Source organism: Balaenoptera acutorostrata, chromosome 1, assembly GCF_949987535.1.
Source record: "Balaenoptera acutorostrata chromosome 1, mBalAcu1.1, whole genome shotgun sequence".
NCBI classification, from domain to species: domain Eukaryota; kingdom Metazoa; phylum Chordata; class Mammalia; order Artiodactyla; family Balaenopteridae; genus Balaenoptera; species Balaenoptera acutorostrata.
This window is the reverse complement of record NC_080064.1, coordinates 193,149,923-193,164,437: the sequence shown is the minus strand read 5'-3', so window position 1 is coordinate 193,164,437 and position 14,515 is coordinate 193,149,923. Positions and strand designations below refer to the sequence as shown.

Here is a 14,515-nt window from a genome sequence, read left to right as displayed (position 1 = left end):
CTTTATGTTTTAAAGCAGTTTTAGGTTCACAGCAAAACTGAGCAGAAAGTACAGAGTTTCCATATATCCCTTCTCCCGCAAACACCCTATCGCCCGCTATCAACACCATCCTTCTCTCACTGTCAACACCCCGCACCAGCGTAGGGCATTTGTTACAATCAATGAACCTAGGGTAACACATCAATATCACCCAAAGCCCACAGTTTACATTAGGGCTCCCCCTTGGTGTGTGTATATATCGCATGATAGTGTAAATTTGTGGGAAAAATGTATAAATGATCATTCAGATGACCAAAATATATGAGAAATATCTAGTTGGCTTTTATCCACAGTTCCCTGCTCATAGCTCCCCAAATCCTTGGAGATTCCTCACTTGGAGAAGTGAGAGCAATGGGATAAATCATCATTATGCAAATATCTTTTAACAACACATTACTCCCTCAAATTTGTGTATCTGTCCCTCTCACAGGAAACAATAAAATTAGCTACAACTTCTCCCTTCTCCTTCCCTCCCTCTCCTCCATGATCCAAGTCTACTGAATGTTAAGATCTTTTATATTTGTTCTTTTAAATACACTTAGAATTCTACAATTTCATTTCGGCTTTACATTATTTTTATTTGATTTCCACTTATAACCCATGAAGGAAGGAAGGGAGGAAGGACAGAAGGACAGAAGGAAGGTAGAATGGAGGGAAGTGAGGAAGATAATTAAAAGTCCATCAATCAGGGAATAATTAAATAAAGCGTGTTACCTCTAGCTAATGAAATACTACGCCGATATTATAAAAAGTGAGATCAATCTGGGTTTACTGTTATGGGGATAGGTCTATCATATATCAAGAAAAAAACAAAAGACTTAGGATAATATACAGTATGATATGTAATATACATCTCAATTTATGTATATATGTATAAATTAAAATATGCATGTGTGTATATAAATACATACTTAAGTGTGCCTATTTACATCTGAAAGACAGAGCAAATGCTTTTCATTGTTGTTCTGTAGACTGAGGAAGTACATCTGGGGTGTTGGGAAGAATAAAGGAAATTTTCATTCTTTACATTTGTATTGTTTGAGCTGTTTACAATGTTGCAGAGCTGCTCTTATACTTGAAAAAATAATAAATTATTTAAAATTGTAATTCTTAAGAGATCTGGTTATAGAAAAATGTACTTGATGCTAAGTAAATACAAAACTGAATTTTTATTTTCTCACAAACTATTCTGAAAGTATATAAAAACAAGTTAAAATCCCTGTCAAACGGAAACCTTGTATACTGTCTAACACCTGGTCTTCAATTTGTATTTGAGAAGAAGTATATTAGGCAAACCACTTCTCAGTTTGTGTTTGACTTTTTACTCTGTCCATTTTCTCCATTTTTCCTCCAAAGGAATCATGCTGTGTGCCCCTGAACTCAGTTTGAAGGTGTGATGTTCTTCAGTGTTTTGATCTTTCTTTTTTTATGAAGAAATAGGCAGCTATCTGTGAGTTCTTAACTTCCCTTTGAAAATTTAAAGTTTCTCTGTGCAGAACTGGGCAGCCCTAGGGTGGTCACCAAGTCAGTGATCCTTTGACCTTTGACTAAGTGACCTTGCCCCACAAGGAAGGCAAATCAGCTAAGCAAAGCTTCCTTTCCTATTCACCATGATAAAAATGTCATACAACACAAATTTCTCTAAAAAGTAAAATGGTCATTATTGCAACATGATCCCCAACACCCCGCACATCTAATTGAAGAGATAATTCAATGAAGTGGTAAGTTTCCCAGATCCCTTTGCTTGGTTCATGCTTCTTCGTCAGTCATCCTTTCCTTCTGTCACCATCTCCCTCTCCACGACTCCACACGACTTTTCCAAACGCTCTCTGGTCTCCTCAGCCCTTTAGCCTCTCTCCCCGCACATCCTGACACATTCTCAGCAGGTGACTCCCCTCCTTCACGGAGGAAATAGAAACCAGGGGGCCGGAAGCCCCTCCTTCCAGCCACAAACCCAGTCCCTCTTCCCAGCCAAGAGACGCCTTCTACTTCTGCCTTGGGTCCCATCTCTTCTCACTGCTTCAGGAAACCTCTGCATCCGTTATGCCATGTTTTCCCCATGATCTCCCACCTGTCCTTCTCTATCGACCCATTCCCATTTCATTTGAATAGGCGCAAATTTCTCCCATTTTGTTCAAAAAAGTCCTCTCCTATCCTCACGTCCCAGTCCAAGCCACCCCACGCCTCTGCCCTTCACTGTCACACTTACTGCCACATCCATCACACTCATGTCTCTGTTTCTGGACCTTCCGATTGTTCCTCAATCTGCTCCTGTCTCAGTTTTGCACTGAATGATGCCGTTCCTCTCCAGGTGGTCAACGATATCCAAGGAGCAACATTATCCAATGTGATCAACGATATCCAAGCAGCATCTCCAGTCCTCAACTCTCCTGGTTTTCATTCAACCAGTCCAGCCGTTCCTGATCGGTTTCCTTTGTTAGACCTTTTCCTATAGCCAGTCACCAAACTTTGGATACCCTCAAAGCCCTGAACTAAGCCTACTTCTAACCTCACCCTGAAAAACTCATCCATTACCTTAGTTTTAGTAGACACCTATTCACTGATGAGTCTAAATCAGGCACAGTGCTCTGTTCTGATATGCAGGCTTGTATAACTCTTACAGACTGGGTTCCCGTGGAAGCAGGCTATGAGATGGAAATTAGCAGTCGAGAGGATTTGGGGGAGGACTCTTAGAATCCACACCTGTGGAAGGGAAAGGAAGGAAGCAGATGGGGAAAGCTGAGCTGCGGTGAAGTTGCAACCAGTGGCATCAGCCAGCTCTACAGGGAGCTCCGAAGCTGGGTGACCCTTTAGATGTGTCCTGGGTTGGAGTGAGGGGACTTTTCTTTATAGCTCCTGCTGACCGGTCATTGGTGCAGGCACCCTAGGGAGAAGATATGACCTTGGGAAGAAAGGTCTCTTCGGCTGAGGCAACCCCCTTGGGAGCTGACAACTGAGAGCTCCCCGCAGCTGAGAGGTACATCTTGTTTCCGAAAGCAGTCTGGGTGGTTCATCCCAGTATTGACCACAAGAATCAGCTGCTTACTTAATATGTTTACCTGGCGATGTACGCCCCATATATCTTAAAAATAACGTTTCTAAAACTAAAATCTTCATGCCGACACTCAAGTCCTCACATGGTTTCTCCCCCCATCTTTCTGTCACACTTAAATGGGTGTCCCATCGGCTTGCTTAAGCCAGGGACCATGGAGTCCTCCTGAACCCTTTTCTCTGACTCATTCCCCCTACATCTAATCAGTTGCCATGGCGACGATTTCACTCCTCAGTAACCCTTGCTCAGGCTACCTTGCACATCCCTGCCACTGCTTCCAGTATAAACACCATCCTCTTTTGCCTGGATGATGGTATTATTTTCCTAAGTGTTTTTCCTGTGCCTACACTTTCACCCTTCAGACCAGCCTTCCTCACTGCAGTCAGTGATGTCTTTTTTTTTTCTTTAACATTTTTATTGTAGTATAATTGCTTTACAATGGTGTGTTAGTTTCCGCTGTATAACAAAGTGAATCAGCTATATGTATACATATATCCCCATATCCCCTTGCTCTTGCGTCTCCCTCCCACCCTCCCTATCCCACCCTTCTAGGGGGTCACAAAGCAGCGAGCTGATCTCCCTGTGCTATGCAGCTGCTTCCCACTAGCTATCTATTTTACATTTGGTAGTGTATATATGTCCATGCCACTCTCTCACTTCGTCCCAGCTTCCCCTTCCCCCTCCCCGTGTCCTCAAGTCCATTCTCTATGTCTGCGTCTTTATTCCTGTCCTGCCCCTAGGTTTCTCAGAACCATTTTTTTTCTTTTTTTTTTTTAAAAACCACTCTAAGCATCTCATTTCAATCACTGACTTCCGGCATCTTTAATTTGGAGGACAAAGTCCTTCCTCTACTCTCTCCTTCCCTCCTTTCCGCTCAATCCAGTATGCATTTTTATTAGCTTCTTGGAAACACCATGCTCTTTGCCGTTTTCCAAGTGTTCTTTCCTCTAACTGAAGTGCTTTCTTTTCTCCCTTCAAATCTCAGCCTCCATATTACCTCCTCAGAGGAGCCTTTCTTGGGCATCCAGGGCTAGGTGGTCCCTCCTGGTCCTTGCTGCCTAAGACAGGATCTTTCCTGACACACCGCATCTTGTAAGGATTTGTTTAATATCTTTCTTGTCTACCTGGAGCACAAGCTCCTAACAGCAGAAACAACGTGTCCTATTCAGTGCTTTACCTCCACTGTGGGGCCTCAGGCCTGGCACATAGTGTGTGCTCCGTATTTGATTCTGTGCGTGCCATTCCTTCTACTTGGAATGTCTTCCCTAGTCTTGTACACTTAACTTTTCCCAGGAATCTTCCTACAGCCCAGTTAATACCAAAAAAGTTGATTACTGTTTCCTCAATGCCACTCCTTTTACATGCTCCATCGCTGAACTTTTCACACTTCTATTGCTTTAGCATTTGGAGTTTACAAATTGGCTGCTGATGAGCCCCGATGTGAGTCACAGATTTTTTTAGGCACCCCCCCCCATATAAAAATCAGCAGATTTCACAATTAACAAATCAGAAGATATGGCAATACTGGATACAATATTCCCACATGACAATTATCCTCCTTGAGCAAATCTGTTTCCTGGGATAAAGCAGGTACTCAATATCATTTATAAATGGATTCATTGATGAATTAACTGAAAAAGATTAATACCTTTTTTCAACTTACAAAACTTTATGTACCATTGCTAAATTACTTTTAAAATGCAGAAACCCACATTTAAACACGAAAATCAGGAAGCTAGCAAGCTACCCAGGTTAAAGAGAGCATGCCGTGAGCAGTTCCCCAGAAATACCACTAGACCTGCTTCACCCATCCACGTGTTATGCCTGCCCCCAGGCATCAGAGTTTATGACCAATAATACAAGTTTAACTCTTTTCCTAAACTAAGTAGTTCCTTATTTTGTGAGTTCCTTGAAATAATGAGCTGAATTTTATTCATCTCTGAATCCTGAGTTACCTAGCATGTTTCCTGGGACACCACACCTGATCAATATCCTTTCTTAATGGATTGGTCGATGAATTAATTGGAAAGGATTAATACTTTCCTATTGATATTTCAGTCAAATTTCAATTTTATGAGATCCACTGTGAAAAACTACTCTTGGAGATTAATTGAAATAATGCATATGAACTCAAGGAAGGATAGTTCTAAAACATACATGCTTGAACATCAAATGAATTCATGTTTAATCCACAGAGCTAAGTCCAGGTGTGGCTTCAGTTCCAGAGAAGCTCTCATAGCCCAGGAGCAGGAATTGTACATTGGGGTTTGAAGAATGCCATCATACTGGGAAAATAAGGTCTTGAGTTAGATGAACTGAAGACCTTCTAGGGAGGAAAAATGTACTGTTCTGGGAACAACAACCAGTCCTAACAAGGGTCCTAGAACCAGGTAGTGCTTATGAATGAGCCGTAATAACAACTGGGTGACTAACTCTCTTTCACACTGAAAAGTGACAACGCAGTATTTTGGGTCTCTAACAGGTCCTAGTATTACTGACACACCATTTTTTGGTGCTTGAAGGTCTCTCTGACTTCAGATTTTATTTTTCAGAATCTGCATGATTCCATTAATTACCCGATCTAAGAAAAAAATTGACAGTGTATAATATAAAAATAGTAAGGGTTGTTCTTTTTCATAGCTGTGTTCTTTGGGCAACATTTAAACATGTGAAAGGTTCACTAATTCACAAACCATTTGATTATTAACAAATGGTAGCTAATAGTACAGTTAATTTTAAAAGTTCTTTACACTTAGAAAGTCTGAAGGGCAGTCTCGGCTCATTTAATAAAGTAAATCCTCTAACATGATGTATAGTTTCTCAGCTCTAGTGTGGTTGGTTCTTTTGTGTTGACATAAATATTGAACTCAAAGTAACAGAAAACCCTGATATTAACAAAGACGATAAAGACAAATGTGAATTTTTGCTCATATATTGAAGACTATATAGTCCAGTGAACTGGCATTAGGAACCAGAAATATTTTGATGTGCAGATTGATGTTTTAATAGATGAAAGACATGCAGCAAAGGTGAGGTCACATGTCAAGTCATCCAAACCAGAAGTGAAACAACAGCATGTGTAGCTTTTATTTATAAATAAAGAAAATGTCCAGCGTAAACAGTTTAGATTCAAATCTTCATGTAAGTAAAAACTCAGAGATTTTTAATTCAACATTTTTCTTCTAACAATTATGTTTTATAAAGGATTTTATGATGTGTCAAAATGTTATTCTTCTTTCTGCCATTCATTTTCATGTCCTTAAGGGTTCTTGATAAGACAACATCCTTGATAAGAAAAAAAGAGAGAGAAGGTGGGGTTGAAATAAGCATCATTTCTGGTCAAGTATTTATTACAGTCTTAGCCCTTCAATATTTCATATAACTGGTCCTTGTTTTAATGAGGTACTGATAAAAGCAAGTAACCATCCCTGGTAAATTATACCACCAATTTCTTTTTAAAAACTCAATGTCATTAACTACAGTAACACCATTTTATACAATTTTTTTTCTAAGTTACTTATTACTTTTTCTCTTAGAAATAGGAAATGCAAGATATAATAAAAAATTTAAATAGCACATACATTTTTCTACTCTGATTTTCACCGCAATTAAAAATTAAAAATAAAAAAGTTTTCCGCTTGTGTGTGTCTTATGAATTTTTTTTCTAGAATGTTCAAAGTATCTAAAAAACTGTCCTTATGTAGTTCATACAGCTCATTCTTTATAACCATTAGAAGAGTACCACATGCACTTTGCCGTTAAGTCATTTAAAAATGTTCTTAGTTGAACCTAGAGTATAATTCCCATTTTATAATGTATCTTCAAAGGGGGCAAAATTCTGACCCAATAAAATGAATTACATTATTTTATTGCATTCTTTTAACGTTTCTCTAAGAAAAGAACAGGATTGTTTTCCATTGATCAAGTAGTAGAAAATATATTTTAAAAATTGCTATATGAGAAAACACTTCAGAAATAACTTCCAATTCTTATATAGAACTGTGTTCCTGAAAACAAATACCATAATTTTAATCTTTGTTATTAACATGCTTTTCCCTCAGTATCAAGTTTGTACAACTGTGTTTCCCATCGTTATTATGAACCGCTAATGAGGAATGGGAGAAAATGTGATTTTCTCTTATCTCAGAACATGTAGGTTAATTTTTCCACATTTAAATATCGCTCAAATTGATTTTTTTACCCGATTGCCAAAGAGTCCAAATATCAAATAGCAAACAGTGCTTTGACTTTAGACCACTCAGAAAGCTTGTTGAATTAGTTAATACATCAAGGAGTTGGCTTGGTTTAAAAAAATAAAGACAACGTGATTTTTTTCCCTCTATAATGACCATAAAGTAGGACTGTTGTAGAACCTAATGTTTCTGAAATTTATAACATAATGAATCTCATGAATAACAACCTGAACAGAAAAAAAATTAGTTGCAGGTACAAGCCTCTCCTTACCTTTCTCTTTGAATACATCTTGGATATTTTAACTGCCCTCTGTCACATTGCACTCTCAATTCCGATCCGATAATAGGAAGCTCAGTTATGTAAGTATCTCTCTTACAAAGAAACTCAATATACTCGCCGTGGAAAATATATGGCCTATTGTCAAAACTCCATTTCAGGAGCAAATTATTACTTTCCATTGTATCAAAAGATAATGTGCAAGGCTCTGAAAAAAATTAAAAACAAAGAAAACGATCTTGATACCTCTCAGTATTAACAGGAACCATTGTGTTGCTTTCTCATAATAACCTTAAAATTCCCAGGCATTAGAGCAGCAAGTAAGTTTGAATTCATATTCAAGTCAGAAAATATGTTCAAAGCTCACAGAAAACAGCCTGCCATTTATCTCTGTTGCCCTGAATTTGGAAAAAGGGTATGTCCTGCCAGTTACTGAGCTTTATGCCATTAAGATTTGCAAAGGCAGAAAGCAAAAAAAGGTGTTTTTTAAAAAAACATTGATAGTTAATAATAGTCATTGAAATAGTGCTCTTTTTTCCTTTTTCTTCTTCAGAAAGTGCAAATAAAACACCCATGAGGCAAACCATTCATGGTTGGATAGATAATATTTTATGGACATGTAGAAACAAGCTCGAGTCTCAACACTGACTCAGAATTTATGACCTGATGTATAAAGTATATCCAAAGTAATTAACAGTTTCTTCTCTTTTAAATTTCAGTTATTAAGGGTTATTAAGATTGGATTGAGATGCTTTAAATTTTAAGCATTGACAGTATTATTGTGTCCTTCTCCTTATGCATTAAAACAAAACAAAATAAAAACTTAAGAACTAGGATACCCAGCAAACTTCTCTGGTTTCTTTTCCTTGATAAAAACATTGGTATTTTTAAAATACCAAATGTCAAATCATGTCAGAAAGTGGGGCTGCTTGTGTTCATATTTGCCTCCTGGATGACTGAGCACCAAGCAGTTGCTTCTCAGATAAATAAAAAGGTTCAGGGCTTCCCTGGTGGTACAGTGGTTAAGAATCCGCCTGCCAATGCAGGGGACACGGGTTCGAGCCCTGGTCTGGGAAGATCCCACATGCCACGGAGCAACTGGGCCCGTGAGCCACAACTACTGAGCCTGCACGTCTGGAGCCTGTGCTCCGCAACAAGAGAGGCCACGATAGTGACAGGCCCACACACCCGGATGAAGAGAGACCCCTGCTTGCTGCAACTAGAGAAAACCCTCGCACAGAAACAAAGACCCAACACAGGCAAAAAAATAAAAAAAAATTAAAAAAAAGGTCCAGAGTTGCTAACAGAGCATATGAATCATACAACTGACATGCTAAAATACTTCTTTATTCAGTCGTTCTCAAGTGAAGGCCTGTGTGTCAGATGTCATCCTAGAAATGCTATAGATCGAAAAAAAATGACAGGAATGATTAGAAAGAGTCTAACAGGATCTTTATAGTCACTACAAAATAGTTTTGAAAATGAGGTCAAATGGTACTATTGTTTAGAATGTTCTACAAAACATGCAATTTAAATTAAAACGAGTTCAAAATTGTTTCACGGAACTTCTGCTCTCAGCCATGACAGAGTAGCCTATATCAGACCAGCACTTCTACTAAGAACTAGAAAATCTGAAAACAGACACAAAGCAAGTATTTCAGGGAATCAGAGAATTTCCAAGGCAGGCAGTACTCCAGAGGCTAAGGGCCTGGTAAAAGCCCATTCAGATGAGTTCCACACTCTGTGCCATTTTTCTCTTGGGGTTTTGTTGATTTTCAGTGCAAGCTGAGAGACTAGATAGAGATGGGCCAGCAACAAACAAAGAGCCAGAAGAGCTGCTGGAAATCCCATGGGGTTGAGGATAGAAAAGTGGGTCAGCCAAGACAGCCAGGACTTGACGTGTCAGAGCCCAGAGAGATGGGAGGTATGAGGAAATGAGCTTGATACTCTGCCCTGGCTTTGCCAGGGGGGCATCTGCCTATTCTTGATTGTGCAGAGAGAGAATGAGGAGCTCAGCTTGAAGTGAATGAAAAGCTACAGTGAGCAGTGGCCATCTCCCAGGAATATCAGAGCCAGGCAGGAAGGGGGACCTTGGTATACACACCAAACTCTAGTGAAGAACCCTGCAGGGTACATTCTATGAGCAGGAGCAAACAAAGTTCTGAAAATAAGCTTAGAGAAAGCTTTGTCTCTCACTGAATAGAGAACAAATTTCCCTACACCATCAGCCAGAAAATGGGATGAGTATTGTCTGGAATAAGATGACATCATTGTCTCAAGCTCCTAAAATTATCCACACATAATATTTGATATTCAATCAGCCATTAACAGAAATAGCAAGAAATGGGGCTAGAAAATAGATATAGCTTACAGATGATCCAGATATTGGAATTTGCAGACAAGGAGTTAAAGATAAATAATTGCGACTAATATGGTCAAGAAATAGATGTTAAGATGAAGTCTTTCATCAGACAACTCAAATCTACAAAAAAATATGAAATGGATATTCTAGAAATGCAAAGATAATAGTTGAAATTGAGAACTCAGTATACAAGTTTAAAGCAGATTGTACACATCTAAAGAGAGGATTCATGAACTGGAAAATATATCAGCAGAGAATTACCAAACTGAAACAGTGAGAAGATAAAAGGAGAGAAAATATTGATTTTAAGAGACAGGGGACACTGGAAAAAGATGTAACATGTGTTTTATGGAATCACAGAAGGAGTGAAAAGAGAAAATGTAAAAAATATTTGAAACGACATTAGCCAAACATTTCCAAAACCTATGAAAGATATCAAGTCACAGATTCAAGAAGTCCTACCAACTAGGAGAATAAAATGCACAAAGAAACCAACATCTAGGTCCAAAATAACCTATTGAGAAGGCAAAGAGAATCTCAAAGACAGCAGAGTAAAAGATATTACTTTCAAAAAAGTACTATTAAAATGGTCTTTGACTATTTAACAAAAATTACAAAAACAGAAAAGGATGAAATGACATCCTTAAAGCATTGAAAGAAAATAAGGGACAAGCTAGAATTCTATTTCAGGCAAAAATATTCCTCAAAGGAGAAAAAAATACAGAGATTTGCAGACAAACACAAACTGAGAAAATAATAAAGAACTAATTTTTTCAGGCATACAGAAAATTATCCCAATGAGAAACAGAGAAAAACAAGAAAAGATGAAGTAGATAGTCTCATCCACCAGAGGGCAAACAGCAGAAGCTAAAAGAACTAAAATCCTGCAGTCTGTGGAACAAAAACCACATTCACAGAAAGATAGACAAGATGGAAAGGCAGAGGGCTATGTACCATATGAAGGAACAAGATAAAACCCCAGAAAAACAACTAAATGAAGTGGAGATAGGCGACCTTCCAGAAAAAGAATTCAGAATAATGATAGTCAAGATGATCCAGGACCTCGGAAAAAGAATGGAGGCAAAGATCTAGAATATGAAAGAAATGTTTAACAAAGATCTAGAAGAATTAAAGAACAAACAAACGGAGATGAACAATACAATAACTGAAATGAAAACTACACTAGAAGGAATCAATAGCAGAATAACTGAGGCAGAAGAATGGATAAGTGACCTGGAAGACAGAATGGTGGAATTCACTGCTGTGGAACAGAATAAAGAAAAAAGAATGAAAAGAAATGAAGACAGCCTATGAGACCTCTGGGACAACATTAAATGCAACAACATTCACATTATAGGGGTCCCAGAAGGAGAAGAGAAAGAGAAAAGACCCGAGAAAATATTTGAAGAGATTACAGTCGAAAACTTCCCTGACATGGGAAAGGAAATAGTCACCCAAATCCAGGAAGCTTAGAGAGTCCCATACAGGATAAACCCAAGGAGAAACACGCCGAGACACATAGTAATCAAAGTGGCAAAAATTAAAGACAAAGAAAAATTATTGAAAGCAACAAGGGAAAAACGACAAATAACATACCAGGGAACTCCCATAAGGTTAACAGCTGATTTCTCAGCAGAAACTCTACAAGCCAGAAGGGAGTGGCATGATATACTTAAAGTGGTGAAAGGGAAGAACCTACAGCCAAGATTACTCTACCCAACAAGGATCTCATTCAGATTCGATGGAGAAATCAAAAGCTTTACAGAGAAGCAAAAGCTAAGAGAATTCAGCACCACCAAACCAGCTCTACAACAAATACTAAAGGAGCTTCTCTAAGTGGAAAACACAAGAGAAGAAAAGGATCTACAAAAACAAACCCAAAACAATTAAGAAAATGGTCATAGGAACATACATATCGATAATTACCTTAAACGTGAATGGATTAAATGCCCCAACCAAAAGACACTGCCTTGCTGAATGGATACAAAAACAAGACCCATCTATATGCTGTCTACAAGAGACCCACTTCAGACCTAGGGACACATTCAGACTGAAAGTGAGGGGATGGAAAAAGATAGTCCATGCAAATGGAAATCAAAAGAAAGCTGGAGTAGCAATACTCATATCAGATAAAATAGACTTTAAAATAAAGAATGTTACAAGAGACAAGGAAGGCCACTACATAATGATCAAGGGATCAATCCAAGAAGAAGATATAACAATTATAAATATATATGCACCCAACATAGGAGCACCTCAATACATAAGGCAACGGCTAACAACTATAAAAGAAGAAATCGACATTAACACAATAATAGTGGGGGACTTTAACACCTCACTTACACCAATGGACAGATCATCCAAACAGAAAATTAATAAGGAAACACAAGCTTTAAATGACACAATAGACCAGGCAGATTTAATTGATATTTATAGGACATTCCATCCAAAAACAGCAGATTGCACTTTCTTCTCAAGTGCGCATGGAACATTCTCCAGGATAGATCACATCTTGGGTCACAAATCAAGCCCCAGTAAATTTAAGAAAATTGAAATCATATCAAGCATCTTTTCTGACCACAACGCTATGAGAGTAGAAATGAATTACAGGGAAAAAAACATAAAAAACACAAAAACATGGAGGCTAAGCAATATGTTACTAAATAACCAAGAGATCACTGAAGAAATCAAAGAGGAAATCAAAAAATACCTAGAGACAAATGATAATGAAAACACGACAATCCAAAACCTATGGGATGCAGCAAAAGCAGTTCTAAGAGGGAAGTTTATAGCTATAAAAGCCTACCTCAAGAAACAAGAAAAATCTCAAATAAACAATCTAACCTTTCACCTAAAGGAACTAGAGAAAGAAGAACAAACAAAACCCAAAATTGGCAGAAGGAAAGAAATCATAAAGATCAGAGCAGAAAAAAATGAAACAGAAACAAAGAAAACAATAGCACAGATCAATAAAACTAAAAGCTGGTTCTTTGAGAAGATAAACAAAATTGATAAATCATTAACCAGACTCATCAAGAAAAAGAGAGTGAAGGCTCAAATCTATAAAATTAGAAATGAAAAAGAAGTTACAACAGACACCACAGAAATACAAAGCATCTTAAGAGACTACTACAAGCAACTCTATGCCAACAAAATGGACAACCTGGAAGAAATGGACAGATTCTTAGAAAGGTATAACCTTCCAAGACTGAACCAGGAAGAAATAGAAAATATGAACAGACCAATCACAAGTAATGAAATTGAAACTGTGATTAAAAATCTTCCAACAAATAAAAGTCCAGGACCAGATGGTTTCACAGGTGAATTCTATCATTTACAGAAGAGCTAACACCCATCCTTCTCAAACTCTTCCGAAAATTTGCAGAGGAAGGAACACTCCCAAACTCATTCTATGAGGCCACCATCACCCTGATACCAAAACCAGACAAAGATACTACAAAAAAAGAAAATTACAGACCAATATCACTGATGAATATAGATTTAAAAATCCTCAACAAAATGCTAGCAAACAGAATCCAACAACATATTAAAAGGATCACACACCATGATCAAGTGGGATTTATCCCAGGGATTCAAGGATTCTTCAATATATGAAAATCAATCAATGTGATACATGATATTAACAAATTGAAGAAGAAAAACCATATGATCATCTCAATTGATGCAGAAAAAGCTTTTGACAAAATTCAACACCCATCTATGATAAAAACTCTCCAGAAGGTGGGCATAGAGGGAACCTACCTCAACACAATAAAGGCCATATTTGACAAACCCACAGCAAACATAATTCTCAATGGTGAAAAACTGAAAGCATTTCCTCTAAGATCAGGAACAAGACAAGGATGTCCACTCTCGTCACTATTATTCAACATAGTTTTGGAAGTCCTAGCCATGGCAATCAGAGAAGAAAAAGAAAAAAAGGAATACAAATTAGAAAAGAAGAAGTAAAACTGTCACTGTTTGCAGATGACATGATACTATACATAGAGAATCCTAAAGATGCCACCAGAAAACTACTAGAGCTAATCAATGAATTTGGTAAAGCTGCAGGATACAAAATTCGTGCACAGAAATCTCTTGCATTCCTATACACTAATGATGAAAAATCTGAAAAAGAAATTAAGGAAACACTCCCATTTACCACTGCAACAAAAAGAATAAAATACCTAAGAATAAACCTACCTAGGGAGACAAAAGACCTGTATGCAGAAAACTATAAGACACTGTTGAAAGAAATTAAAGATGATATCAACAGATGGAGAGATATACCATGCTCTTGGATTGGAAGAATCAATATTGTGAAAAAGACTGTACTACCCAAAGCAATGTACAGATTCAATGTAATCCCTATCAAATTACCAATGGCATTTTTTACAGAACTAGAACAAAAAATCTTAAAATTTGTATGGAGACACAAAAGACCCCGAATAGCCAAAGCAATCTTGAGGGAAAAAAACGGAGCTGGAGGAATCAGACTCCCTGACTTCAGACTATACTACAAAGCTACAGTAATCACGACAATATGGTACTGGCACAAAAACAGAAATATAGATCAATGGAACAGGATAGAA

General features: G+C 37.8%; 1 protein-coding gene across 1 annotated transcript in view; it reads right to left on the bottom strand.

Annotated features, from left to right (window-relative positions):
* Window positions 1-6,009: 6,009 nt before the first annotated feature.
* Window positions 6,010-14,515, bottom strand: part of F13B (coagulation factor XIII B chain) — a 37,585-nt gene continuing 29,079 nt past the window's right edge. The window contains exons 11-12 of the mRNA XM_007167285.2: window positions 7,556-7,769; window positions 6,010-6,376 (exon numbers count right to left, since the gene is read on the bottom strand). Of these exons, the coding sequence (XP_007167347.1) occupies window positions 6,343-6,376; window positions 7,556-7,769 (248 nt within the window). The 3' untranslated portion in view covers window positions 6,010-6,342. The remainder of the gene's footprint in view (window positions 6,377-7,555; window positions 7,770-14,515) is intronic.